The 14,478-nt window shown below is 42.6% G+C and overlaps 1 protein-coding gene across 2 annotated transcripts in view; it reads left to right on the top strand.

Moving 5' to 3' along the window:
- The first annotated feature begins 2,947 nt into the window (after positions 1-2,947).
- The window catches only part of AFAP1L1 (actin filament associated protein 1 like 1), a 136,583-nt gene continuing 125,052 nt past the window's right edge, over positions 2,948-14,478 (top strand). For both annotated transcript variants that reach the window (XM_073620581.1, XM_073620580.1), the window contains exon 1: positions 2,948-3,336. In XM_073620581.1, coding sequence (XP_073476682.1) covers positions 3,321-3,336 — 16 coding nt within the window. In that variant the 5' untranslated portion in view covers positions 2,948-3,320. The remainder of the gene's footprint in view (positions 3,337-14,478) is intronic.

The raw sequence follows: 14,478 nt of genomic DNA, 5'->3' as shown, positions 1-14,478 counted from the left end.
CCAAAAATGCAGAGGCACAAAAATGCATTGACGTGAACATGTTCCATAGGAACCCATGTTAAAAATAATGTCCTGCGTTTCCACAAAAAGCAAAAAGCATGAAATAACGCATTGATGTGAATGAAGCCTAAAGCCTCGTACACACGATCAGATTTTCGGACGACCGTTCATCCTTTTTTTGTTGCATGCTAAAGTGAAGAGAATGACAGAATACAACTTTAGAAGTGATGTAATGTGTTGAATAGTTCTGTATGTATTCTTTCATTTCTGAGCATGCGTAGTCTTGCTCTTACGACTTTTTTCAGACGAAAACTATACTAATTAAATGAAAATCGAATGTTGAGTTCACATCCGACAAAAATTTTATAGTCTGCACATCCAGCTTTTGTTGGACGAAAAATCGGGATCAGCTATCGAAAGCACCGTAGTAATGATCTGAAAATCGGCAGATCGTTCGTCGGACAAAATTTTACTTCTGATTTTGGTATCGTGTCTATGGGCCTTTAGTGGGGGAGGATGAAGAAGGGGAATGCTTTGCCATCCTAGACTATGGGGCTGTGTGTTTTTATTGAATCTCGCAGTGTGGGGAATTTATCAAGCAGCTGTGCATGGCAACCAATCAGCTTCTATCTACAACTTATTCAGTTAAGGAGGAGCTCCAGGCTCCTTCAGAAAAATTTAGAGTCAGCCGCTACAAATACTGTAGCGGCTGACTTTTAATATTAGGATGCTTACCTGTCCAGGGATCCAGCGGTGTCTTCACTTGAGACAATTTTTCAACTGGCTCTCGGGTGCTGCCGCCAACATCTCAGCTAAGGGGAGCTGGCAGTGAAGCTTGTGCGCTGCACTTTGTGAATGTCCTAGCGGCGGGGGAAGGAAGCGGGGGGGGGGCTAACTTTCAGCTGAACTCGCCGTGGCAAGATCAGCCGGAAGTGGGAGCAGGTACCTGTCAAAACCATGTACCCACTGCCCCCCGAAAGGTGCCAAATGTGGCGGCGGAGGGCAACAAGCGGAGCTTACCCTTTTGGATGAAGCTCCGCTTTAAAGTGATTGTAAAGCTTCGATTATTTAAAAAAAAAAAAAATAACAAACATGTCATACTTACCTCCACTGTGCAGCTCATTTTGCACAGAGTGGCCCTGAACATCCTCTTCTGGGGTTCCCCGACGGCTCTCGCGGCTCCTCCCCACATCAGATAACCCCCTAGGAGAAGCGTTCTCCCGAAGGGGTTACCTTGCGGGCGCTCTCCCGAGTCCATCATTCCGCATCCATAGCTGCTGAACGTATGACTCAGCCCCGCCCTCCACGTCATTGGATCTGATTGACAGCAGCGGGAGCCAATGGCTGCGCTGCTATTAATCTATCCAATCAAGAGCCGAACACCCCTTGCAGAGGGACAGCGCATCCCCGCCGGGTCAAGTTCCAGAGCACAGGTAAGTAAAACACTGCTAGGTGTTTTTTCACCCTAACCGCTAGCCAACGCATATACGTCGGCACAATGGCACGACTGGGCAAATGGGTGTACAGGTACGTCCCCTATAAAACGTGGCATTGTGGGCGGCGCATGCGCGCCCGCCATGTACTCCGTGACCATGCCCGTTGGTCCCGCGGACTCGATGTCCACCGGGGGCCCGCGATTGTGTCACAGAGCGGAAGAACGGGGAGATGCCTATGTAACCAAGGCATTTCCCCATTCTGCCTAGTGACATGACAGAGATCTACTGCTCCCTGTCATCGGTCAGTGTCATGTCAGTAGTAGCCCATCCCCCCACAATTAGAACACCTCCCTAGGACACACTTAACCCCTTGATCGCCCCCCTTGTGTTTTACCTCCTCCCTGCCAGTGTCATTTACACAGTAATCACTGCATTTTTATAGCACTGATCGCTGTATAAATGACAATGGTCCCAAAATGTTGTCAAAATTGTCCGATGTGTCCGCCGTAACGTCACAGTCACGATAAAAATTGCAGATCACCGCCATTACTAATAAAAATAAAATTAATAATAAAAATGCAATAATCTATCTCCTATTTTGTAGACGCTATAACTTTTGCGCAAACCAATCAATATACGCTTATTTTTACCAAAAATATGTAGAAGAATACATATCGGCCTAAACTGAGAAAGAAATTCTTTTTTATATATATTTTTTTGGGGATATTTATTATACTACAAAGTAAAAAATTTTGCTTTTTTTTTTTTTTCAAAATTGTCGCTCTTTATTTGTTTATAGCGCAAAAAATAAAAACTGTAGAGGTGATCAAGTACCACCAAAAGAAAGCTCTATTTGTGGGGGGGGGGGGAGACGTCAATTTTGTTTGGGGGTCAGTTAAAGCGACGCAGTGCCGTATCGCAAAAAGTGCTCTGATTAGGAAGGGCGTAAATCCTTCTGGGGCTGAAGTGGTTAATGCATAGGATGCATTAAGGTGAAAAAACAGGAGAGTTTACAACCCCTTTAAGCTTTAAAAATGAAAGATAGAAGCTGATTGGTTGCCATGTACATCCCCTCCAGTAGCATGGGGAGACACAACTCTAGCCTCTGCATGCAAGGGTGACTCCATAGGATGCTGCAAGAGAAAGAAGCCACCCTCCCAGACAGGAAACCTGGCACAGAGGTGCCATGGCACCAGCTCAAACAGGAACATAGCAAGGATTAAAAGATAAAGGGGCTGCATGTTCACTAGGTGATAAAGTCAGATGCTGAAAGCACTAAAAATCTGAGAGTTTAATATCACTTTAAGAAAAGTCTCTAAGAAGACTGAGCCATGCCTCGCAGCACACCTGTCTATCCCTGTTACATGGGGTATATTTCTGGCACACACACACACTCCAATCTCCCATAGGAGAGAATGTGAGGAGCTCTTGGAGTGGAAAGAAGGGTGAGGCAGGGCACTCCTCAGCAGCAGACCCTCCCTGGAAAAGCTTGTCAGCAATGTGTGGGCTTTGGAGTGGAGGGGAGGGGGTGGGGAATGACTGGGACCCTGTGTGTCCTCTGATCTAGGGGCAGGAGGAGGCACAGGACACAGGAAAAAGCTCACTAGTTGCTTCAAACTCCTGCCTGTCAAAGCAAGGACAGAGGAGGGGTGAGGGCTCAGTGCAGTCACTTCTGCTAAGACCAGCAGCTCACATCAACAAAGACTTCTGGCAGACAGCAGTCCTCATAGGGAAGCAATTAGGAAAGGTGAAATGTTCACATGAAGGACTTGGAGGAGGATCTGTGGCCAGTCCCAGTGATCAGATCAGGAGAGTCCCAATAGTGGAGTCCATTGACTGGCTGCACAGTGACAGTGCTGGGAATGGTACACTGGGCACAGGAGCATGGAGAGGATAAAAGGTGAGTGCAGGACATGGCATCGCTGCCCATCCACATACAACTGTCCTCACCCATTACAATCTATTTTATTTTTTTTTTAATCAGAAAAGAGTTTTTATTTTAACTTTCACAGTATATGACATTCCATGTACAATAACAAAACAGAAATGTAAAGCGTTCGACTTTCTATAGTATATTGTCGATTGGTACAGTGTACACAGAAGTGCTTTTTTTTTTTTTTTTTTTTAATACTGTGTCATATAGTAAAATATTATAAGAAGTACAATCTATTTTAGATCTGGGGCAACAACTACTTCGTACAAGAGCCTGCCTGATTATATACAAATATAATGGATAGTTTAGGTCCTGATATTGTATAGCTATTGTTTATTCGATATTACAGTTTTTGTAGATCTGAAGGAGATTGTACAGTCAGATTGTAATGTTTATGGTGTGTATAATGGGCAAACCATCAATTCATCTTACTAAACTGACTACAGTAAACTTTACTTCTCCCTTCCTTCATATTGTAAAGCGCTGTGCAAACTGTTGGCGCAATAAATTCTGTACAATAATAGTGTGGTAGCTACTGGTTACTGCACAGGTTGATTGGAGTTATTTTGGTGACTCTATTGGAAAGAATTTGCTTATTGAGCAATATTTTGTTTCTTTATTGTAGGTTTTTTAGGGTCATTCAGCTAATTCAGTTTATATAATGTGTTTTGTTTTTTGTTTTGTATTTGTTTTTGTTTTTTCTGTATTGTTACATAAAAAAAAATTCTGTGACTCAAATAATGAGGCTAATAAGGGACAGTGTTTTTTTTTTTTTTTTTAAGTTTTATTTTTTAGGCTCTAGAACAAGTCCAGGATAGTCAAGAGCCATTGAGGGATCATTTATATTTGCGTGGTGCATCCTATGGGGGTCAATTTACTAAAACTGGAGAGTGCAAAATCTGGTGCAGCTCTGTATAGAAACAAATCAGCTTCCAGTGTTTTTTTTTTTTTTTGGTCAAAGCTTTAATTAAACAAGCTGAAGTTAGAAGATGATTGGCTACCTTAAACAGCTGCACCAGATTTTGCTCTCTAGCTTTAGTAAATCAACCCCATTATTATGTCACATGTTAACGCGCTGCGTTAAGGTAGCCCATTGAATTCAATGGACTGCCGACACACCACAACATCTCAGTTATCAGACATGTCATAATCTTTTTGCTGCATGACACTATGGTGCATTGCCATGTGTTACAATGTGCTGCAATGCATGCGTGTTCCCACAGTGTATTGGGATGTTTTTCAAAATGAATAGTGCCAAATTATATTGATGCATGCAACTTGCTTTGCTGCAAACCATTGATGTGAATCTGCATTCAAAGTCTATTTCACACTTAAAAGTGTATGTAAATGGTAACCTTTCTCTTACTTGCTCTCATTTTTCATCTATTAAACACACCATTAAAACAATGTTGTGTCTATCCAGCCAGAAATCTTGTGAGCTGTTCTCTTGCTGTATGCAGTGTCTCTGGACTGTTATCATTTAGCATTGCTCCCTGGCATCTTCGTGAACCACACAACACCTCCCATGTTATGGAGAAGAGATGGCGGTGTTATGTAGTCCTAGCGCAGTGTTCTCAGTTAGCATTGCTCCCAGCTATCTTCATGAACCACAAATGCCTCACCATTATGCAGCAAATAGGAGGGTTTTATGTAATCCTAACACCGTATTATTATTAATATACAGGATTTATATAGCTCCAACAGTTTACGCAGTGCTTTACAACATGAGGGCAGACAGTACAATTACAATCCAATTCAATACAGGGGGAATCAGAGAGCCCTGCTCATTAGAGCTTACAATCTAGTATTATCAATAGCATTATTCCCTGCTATCCCCATGGATTATCAAATACCTTCCCTTTAATGAAGAAGTGAGGAAGGTGTTATGTAATCCTCACTGTGTTATCAGTTAGCATTGTTCCCTTCTATCTCTTGGACTACAAAACACCACCCCTTGTAATGGAGAGGGGAGGGAGGTGTTTTATGCTCCACATACAGTGTTATCAGTAAGCATTGTCAACTGCAATCTCTGGACTAAAAAACACCTTCACGTGTTATGGAGAAGAGAGAGGATTTATTTAGTCCTAACGCCTTGATAATGCTGTTCAGTACAGTTGTCGCCCTAGAATTGAAACTGTTAATGCCAGAATTACCCGGTTAGAATAAAGGGAAAAAAAAGAAAACGAATGCAGCCACCACATCTAAGGACCTAGAAGCTGTAGTAGTATCAGCTGTGTTCTTGGATTTAGATATGCTTTATTAACTACCCTAATTTCACTTTGTCTATTTTGTCTATTTACTCCAATGTAGTTCATCAAACTGGCAAAAGTTACCAAAAACTCCCAGTTTATACTGGAATTTCACTCATGCGTACTGCACACTGCTCTTAAAGTCTAAAGATCTTTCTTATGAGCAGTCCTGTACTCATCCAGGTGTTATCAGTCTACTACTAAGGAGTTTGAGAAGTGATGTTTCACTGAAAAATCCATTCTGATTAGTCGTTACGGTTTCCAAAAGTTTGCTTTCTTGAATCGGCCTATAATGAGCAGTTGCTATTGCTTGATTCACATCGGAGTCCTTTGTTGTCTACCAAAGCCAGCTCTTTGGATTTGTGTTGGAAAAGTAACAATGTAATGTATGCGTACTTGGGTGCAGCCTGTGGTTATGGTGCTTGCTGTGAGTCATCAGCTACAACTTTTTTCATTATCCCTTTGCCAGAGAAGCAGTGACCCCCTGTAATCCTTCAGTCTCATATTACTGCTGTGTCAGATGTGTCTGTTCAGGTGTCCATAGGCATGCATAATGCTAGGAGGGGGAGCAGCTAAATATCCATAGGGAAAAGTGCATTTTTTAATGTTGTTGTGGCCAGCAGGTTGTCTATCCCCGGACAAGTAGTAATGTTTCCATCTCTACACTTGCATTGTATCGTCCCTAACTCAGTGCTGCAGATTGGCTGTAAGGTTAGAACTCTTGGCTTGATGCATCGGACATTTGGGTATGATTCCAATGACCATATCTGCATTGGGTTTGTGCATTCTCCCTGTGTTTGTATGGCTTATTTCCCACAACCCAAAAATTTACTAGTAGGTTAACTGGCACTTGACCAAATTGGCTGTATGTATATGGTAGGCTTAAGAGGTGAGTTCCTCTGTGGGCAGGGACTGATATGGCCATGTACTGCACAGCTTGAAATGGATGAAATAACTTTAAAAAAATGCACATTTATGGCAAATACTTTTTTTTTTTTTTTTTTAAATAACCTGAAACTTAGCAGAGCTTCTATTTGCAGAAGCTGCTTGGCCAACCCTATACAAACACTTTGCCAGGGCTTTTTTTTTTTTCTCAGAGAATAGGTGCAGGAACCCCCCTCTTTTGAGTTATCCCTTGTCTCCGCCCCCTACCCACCCCTGAGTAACATCCCTTGGTTCCGCCCCAACGCACCCCTGAGTAACATCCCTTGGTTTCACCCCTGAGTAACATCCCTTGGTTTCACCCCTGAGTAACATCCCTTGGTTTCACCCCTGAGTAACATCCCTTGGTTTCACCCCTGAGTAACATCCCTTGGTTTCACCCCTGAGTAACATCCCTTGGTTCTGCCCCCTACCCACCTCTTTTAGAGAATATAGTACCAAGTATTATTTTAAGTAATTTTGTATGCCATTTGTTAATGAGAACAAAAAAAACAATAAAATAGATCCCCTGCAGCCAGCAACAATGGATCCCATGTCAGCCACATTAGATCCCCCCCCCCCCCAGCAATAACAGATCCACCCAGCAACAATGGATCTTCCCCCAGCAACAATAGATCCCCCAGCAATAATAGATCCCCCAGCAAAAATAGACCCCTTCCACATTATACCTACCCAGCAACAATGGGCCACCTGTTACAAAATGCCACCTCAGCAACAATAGATCCACCCAGCAACAACAGATCTTCCAGAAGCAAGCAACTTTAGACCTCTCCCACAAGAGTAAATCCCTCCCAGCAACAATTTACCCCTCAGCAACATAAGATCCCCCATGCAAAAATAGATCCCTTCCAGTTGCAATAGATCCCCCAGCAGCCAGCATCATAGACCCTCCAGCATGCCTTACCATTACATGCATTCAGTGCTGGAGGTGCCGGAACTGTGTTCCCCCACGTTCCCGCTGAAAAAAAGCCCTGCACTTTTCAACCCTTTTCAGCCTGTGTACTGTAGTAGCACTAGCATATTAATGGCTGATTGTCTACCTCCCATATCACTAATCCCCATTTTACTTGCTGTACTTATAATGTATTGTAGCCAGATTCAGTCCTTGTCTTGTCACAGGTTTCCTTTAACAAGAGTAGTGCAAGGAGCATTTTTAATTTTCAAATATTTCCACGCTAGATGATATTGAAGTGCCTTATACTACAGGGGTAGCTGATGAGAACTTCCAGAATTTGGGTGCCACGCCTTACAGGTAGAATTAGATCTTATAATGAAGTGTTTCCAAAGTAAAGTGAGCAATGAGAACCTTTTTGAAGAACAAATTCGATATGACATGTAGTTATGTATCATTTATGCTTCAGAAGAAAAGGAAAAAAAAAATTGACTTTTACTGGTTCATGAGAGATGACATTTTTAATTCATAAACATTTATATTCCATTTTATTTTTGTTTAAAAAACATATATTTTTTTTTTTTTTTAAGAGAAATATTTTAGCAAGGTTCAACATAAGTCTCTCAGACTTTTCAAAGACAACAGTACATTATATGCACATACACATTATATGCACATATGCACATGACTCATATTGTTAAGATCTACAAGGTCAATGCGTTTCTCATAGCTAGCTTCTTTAGGACCTTATCTTGGGATCCAATGAGGGAATAGACCCTAGCATTATGCAACAACGTTATTGGGACAGATCAAGGAGGCAACCAGAGGCCAAACACTCCTGAAGCTGACACTGGGATGGGGAGGATATAGCAGACCATCCACAAAAGACCAATCACCCCTTCTGGGGATGTAATATTGAGGTCACTCCAGGATATATTCCACTCAATATGCCTAAAATGTATCCAAGGAGCTACCTATGATGCAATAAAGGCCGTCTGTAACCAATATGCGTGTATGTGCAATAGAGTGGAAATCCGAATGGGCCCCAACGTTTCCATAAGATGAGCACATCCAATGAAGGGATTAGTCTGCCAACCAGACCAAAGATAATGAGGAGATCAACAAGTAAAGTTCCCTTTTAGAGCTGTAATAGTGAGGGAAGTTGGTCCACTAAATAACATAATTCATTTTCTTTATTGATACCTAAACCCAATGAACAAAAATGTAATGTATTTCAGTTTAACAGCCCTTTAGATGTGGTGGCTGATTTGGTTTTCTTTTTCAGGCTAATAACAATATTTTCTGCAAGTACAGAAAAATCCCCATTGATCCTGGTAGAAATCCAGTATACTTGAAATCTCCTGTGCATTGAACTAAAATGTCATTGTTGTATCAGCTTTCCAGTCTATTTTCTGTGAACTAAAAAATCTGTCCCTCTCCGTGTAAGGGAGAATAGAAGAGGGGGAGGAATTTGCAAATCATATCATTTTATAAAATTAGGTGTCCTCACTCTCTTTGTTACAATTTAATGGGGACTTTTTCAATATCATAATTGATAGAATGATCTCTGTGTGTAAATTAGAATGGCTCTGTTTATTAACTCAACAAGCTTCCTCAAAAGCTTCAATCACACAAGTTGTCTTGTTTGGGGCACTCAAGGACAGAGGAGAGCTGCAAGGTGACCAAACCAGCACTGGGCACAGTGCTGTCACTTTGGCAAGATTTTCTTGCTTTGTTCCCTGAGAACACAGAACACTTGTAAGGGGTTGTGGCACACTCTCATGAACCCAAACCAGTCCAAAAAGGGCCAGATCCGGAATCATCTAATGCCTAGAATTATCTATACTTGCCAGGACCTTCCTATCATGCCATTAAATACAGTTAGTAAGAGAAAAGTCTTTTTTTTTTTTATTTTTTATCTTTTTTGAAATTACATCTAGTTGATGTGGTGTATATAGGGTTAAAAGTTACTAAAGCTTTCCATTTCACCATGCAATAAATGACTGAAAAACTTTATAAAAAATATAATAATGAAGTTAAAGGGTCAGTCCACACAAAAAATATATTTTAGTTCTAATTGGAGTCTGGTGGACTGTTTGCCTTTTCTTTTATGTCTTTAAAACTCCAACAGCAAGTAATTCCTGCCATAATTCCTGGCTCTGTTCTTGTCCACGAGGGGGTTTTGAGTATCTTCGATCACCTTTGCATCTAGAGCACATATGTCAGACACAAGGCCTGCTGGTGGAATCCGGCCCTCCAGGTCTTGTCAAGTGGCCCTTGCACCCAGTTTTGCAGCCGAAACATGGCAGAACTCCTGTGCCACCGCCTCTGGTTCTAGCCCTCCGCTCCTGCTCCCCGCTGTCACTTGTAAGCACACAGAAGCCCTCTGGATCTACAAGGGAAAGCTTCTCTCAGTGGCTCCCGGATCGAACAGATCCCTGCATGCACTCAGCAGGGCACGGCGGGGACAGATCTCCAGAGAGGGAGAGCACAATCCTTCTACATGCCACACTGCCTACACAGGGAGGTACTAGAGCCGGGCTAGGTAGGATAGAGGTATGCAAGGAAGCTTTGGGGGAGTTTGGGGTTAAGGTTGCACACCCTGCACTCTGTGCACAGCACAACCCTGAAGTTTGCACTCTGTACGTAGCATACCCCAAACCCTGCATTCTTTACATAGTGCACCCCTGAACTCTGCACTTTGTGCCTAGCGCACTCCTGAACTCTGCAGTCTGTGCCTAGCGCACTCCTGAACTCTGCAGTCTGTGCCTAGCGTAATCCTGCACTCTGTACATAACACACTCCTGAACTCTGTACGTAGTGCACCCCAGATACAACTGCTGATGTGTTCCGTGATGAATTTGAGTTTGACATCCCTGATGTAGAGGAAACCCATCATATAGGGCACAGCGGGTGTGCAGAGCCAGAAATTCAATCACAGATAAACCATATGGTCAAAAACTTGTGGCCTAATTAGCACTGTACTTACAGTGCCTTGAAGAAGTATTCATACCCCTTGAAATTTTCCACATTTTGTCATGTTACAACCAAAAACGTAAATGTATTTTATTGGGATTTTATATGCTATACCAACAAAAAGTGGCACATGATTGTGAAGTGGAAGGAAAATGATAAATGGTTTTCAAAATTTTTTACAAATAAAAATCTCAAAAGTGTTCTGTGCATTTGTATTCAGCCCCCTTTAGGCTCGATCATAGGCGTGCGCACAGGGTGTGCCGGGGGTGCCCAGGCACACCCTAATCACCCCGTGCACATTAGTGTTATCGCTCTGTGTAGCAGCAGTAACAGGGAAAGATCTCCCTCTTAACGGCTCTGCCATAGGAGAAGTGTTTATGGTCTTCTCTTTTACTGTTCCGGCAGGGAGATCAATGTGACGGGGTCATATATATGTAGACGCATACACTCACATATGTGTTTGAGCTTAAGGGTGCACACCCTAATGCAATAGGCTGCGCACACCTATGGGCTCGATTCACATCTATGCATGTTGCTTTTGAGAGTTTCTGCAGTGCTTTTTGCTGTGCTTTCTGCAATTTTGCCGCAATTTGTGTAGTTTTTTATTTTTTTATTTTTTACATTTATTGTATATAGCTGGTCGCTAAGCAGTGGGTCGGGAAGCTGGCCCCTGCGTCCTTAACAACCGACGAGTCATCAGCTGTCAGTGGGCTTCCCTGCTAACAGCTAAATGCATAAAAAAAAAAAAATCACAAAAACAATTGACGTTGGGACCCCCCAAAATCCATACCAGACCCTTATCCGAGCATTCAGACCAGCAGGTCAGGGAAGGGACGAGCGAGCGCCCCCCCCCCCCGAACCATACCAGACCGCATGCCCTCAATGTGGGGGAGTGGGTGGTTAGATGGGGGCAAGGGCCTCTTCCAGACAACCCTGGCCGGTGGTTGTTGGGCTCTGTGGGCGGGGGGCTTATTGGAATCTGGAAGCCACCTTTTAACAAGGGGGGGCCCAGATCCCGGCCCCCCCATGTGAACGAGCATCGGGGACATTGTTCCCCTGCCCATTCACCAAAAAAGCAGTGAATGTCAAAAACCGGCTCCTTCCTTTTTTTTTTTTTTTTTTTACAAGTCCTTTATTTAAAAAAAATAGCTCTGTCTTCTCCCACCGCCGTCTCTCCCGGTGCTATCTCCTTCCTCACCGCCGGTTAACCAATAAAAACAAAAATGTCCACTCTTGTCCTGATGCTTTCCTCCTTCGTTGTAACGATCACTCGCTGTCTGACATCTCTTATGTAGTCATGGGGCATGGCCATCCGATGATGTCACAGGGGGCGAGCTGTCCAGTGACTTCATTGGATGACCATGCCCCATGGCTACATAAGAGATGTCAGACAGCGGGGGACGTCACAACAGAGGAAGACAGCATCAGGACAAGAGCTGACATTTTTGTTTTTAGCAGGTAACTGGCGGTGAGGAAGAAGACCTCAGCGCGGGAGAAGACAGCTCGGGGAGAAGAGAGCATCAGGAGACCCGCTCCTTAGCAGCCAGCTATATACTGGTTACATGCAAAACTCTGCATTTTGCGGGGAAAAAAAGTTCCCGACCTTTTCCAAAAATGCAGAGGCACAAAAAATGCATTGATGTGAATGTGTTCCATAGGAATTTTTGTCCATTCAACCAAAGTAATGCTTTCTGGTACTGATGTCAGGTGAGAAGTCTTGAATTACAGTTAACATTCCAGTTCACCCAAAAGGTGTTCAGTAGTGTTGAGATCAGGGCTTTGTGCAGGCCAGTCAAGTTCTTCAAGTTCTTCAACACCAAACTGATCAAATCTTGTCTTTATGGACTTGTCTTTGTACACAGGAGCACAGTCATGATGGGAAAGGTCCTCCCCCAAATTGTTGTCACAAGGTTAGAAGAGCCTAAAATGTCTTTGGTTTAGCATTCACAGTACCCTTCGCTGGAAACACCAGAATTCAGTAGTTTGGGTTGGCATCCACATACGTTTGGCGTTATAGAACATCCCACCAATAGAGTTCCCTACAGATATAAGAAAATCTCCCAGCAGCTACCAAAAATTGAAATACAAATTGGGTATGCTGACCTTTTTAACAATACTGGTGTACGTCACCCCTCCCCCACCCCATTTGTTACATCCTCCTCTTTGTTTACACAGGTTGAGTTTACTGTACAAATTAGTCATTTCTATGGTGCGTTGAGCTAGGTGAGGGGCAAAGCTGCAAGTTAAAACTCATATCTTACCAAGTGTTTGCCTGCCTCAGCGGAAAGTGCAGCAGAAAAATTATGTAGCTGTAAAAGAATGTGACCACTACAAGACCCTCTCTACCTCCTGGCTTATATTTGCCACTCTATAAATAAATAGTATTAGAAAACTATGTGTTTCCAAAGCCTCATCTGCCGACAGACTGATCCACCTGACTGGCTGATGTTGTTATTACTTTGGGAATATGGTTTCAGTTGACAGATAGAGGCACTGCGAAGTAGATTTGCTTATATAAAGAGCTGCTGATGAATACTTTGGTAGATTGTCTCTGGAGTTATTATGAAATTGTATCTGTATATTGGTATTATATCTGCAGTCATTATGAAATGTAGTATAAAGGAATAAAGCCCAGATCAGTTAAAATGATTTCTGGCCATTTGCACAATAAAAATAAAGTGGCTCTAATGATGTGTGACCCATTGTTACTGCAGTGTTTGTTACACATCTTACTTTTACTCGGGTAGCAGTCTCGTCGACAAACATTCGGCAGTAAGACTTGTAGTTCTGTTTCCAGTACACTGACCACTGTAGGTCACTTGCTCGGCATCTCCTCCATCCATAAAAAGCCTTGCATTTGTTTTTCAGTGAATGCAAGATAATCTGTGATTTGGAGGAGGAGCCAATAAACGTCACAATCTGCCTTCCTCCAATCACAGAACGATCATAAAGCCAACTTGCTGATTGTGAATTCCAAACTAATATTTAAAGCGGAACTCCAGTCATTTTTTCAAATTTCCATCTATTAAATCTTCTGTCCTTTTTGTTTTAACTTTGGATAGTAAAACATTTTTCTTCTGCCAGTAAATACCTTATACAGCCCACTACCTGTTTCATGTCTGGTAAAAAGCTTAGGCTTATGACATCATGCACAGCTCACTCTCTCACTCTCCTGAGAGTTTGCCAGGAAGGGAGTAGGGATGAGTCATAAGAGGGCCAATGAGAGCTGCAGAGCTGGTGGTGTGCCTCTGTGTGTCTGTTTGGATCCAGGAAGTGAACAGGCAGCAGTTTCAGCTGTCCACAGTTAAAATTGTTACAGCCAGACTCAGTGGAGGGAGATTTCTGCATCATATTTGGCAAGTACAGAATCGCAGTATATATAAAATAATATGCAAAGTCGTTGGCGTGAAGCTTCAGAATGGCAAAGATGTTTTTATTACAACTTATGTGAGCAGACTGCAGTTCCTCCTTAAGCTTTAAGTATTACAGCACTATATTAGCAAAAATGACTTCTACTTCCTCTCTTGCTGACCTGCAACACTGTATTTCTGCCTCCAACGTACAAAAGAGCCCCAAATTTGGAGCTCAAAGAGCAGAGTCTTTTCATGTTTATGGAGAAATAAAAAACGGAGGGACACAGGTTTTCATGTGCTGTGGGACTGCACACAATTTTGCATGCTTTTCCCCAGCGCAAAAATGTGAAAGCAAGCATATGCATTATTATATCCCAAAATCCCTGGCCATCTCAGTGTGCAGTGACACTTGAAGTATCATAATTTGTTTCCTATTTTAATGGGGACACTGGATTAGTTAGAAATGAGGGTTATCGAGACGGGAAAGCAGAGATAATATAGCAGGCAGTCGATGAAAAATATAATAAACACATTTTCAACATTTCTGGATCATTATTCACATATTGCAGTTTAAGCTTGGGAGGAGTCGAATAAGGGTCGATCCTTGATTATTTTGTTCTGCTGTCTAGGATTTTGCTGTCACCAATTCCTTTACCATAAATAGGTACTGAGCATACACTCCAAAGGAACCTGGAAG

This window comes from Aquarana catesbeiana, linkage group LG03 (genome assembly GCF_042186555.1).
Source record: "Aquarana catesbeiana isolate 2022-GZ linkage group LG03, ASM4218655v1, whole genome shotgun sequence".
Taxonomy (NCBI): Eukaryota; Metazoa; Chordata; class Amphibia; order Anura; family Ranidae; genus Aquarana; species Aquarana catesbeiana.
The sequence above is the reverse complement of the archived record's forward strand: the minus strand, read 5'-3'. Positions and strand labels throughout refer to the sequence as shown.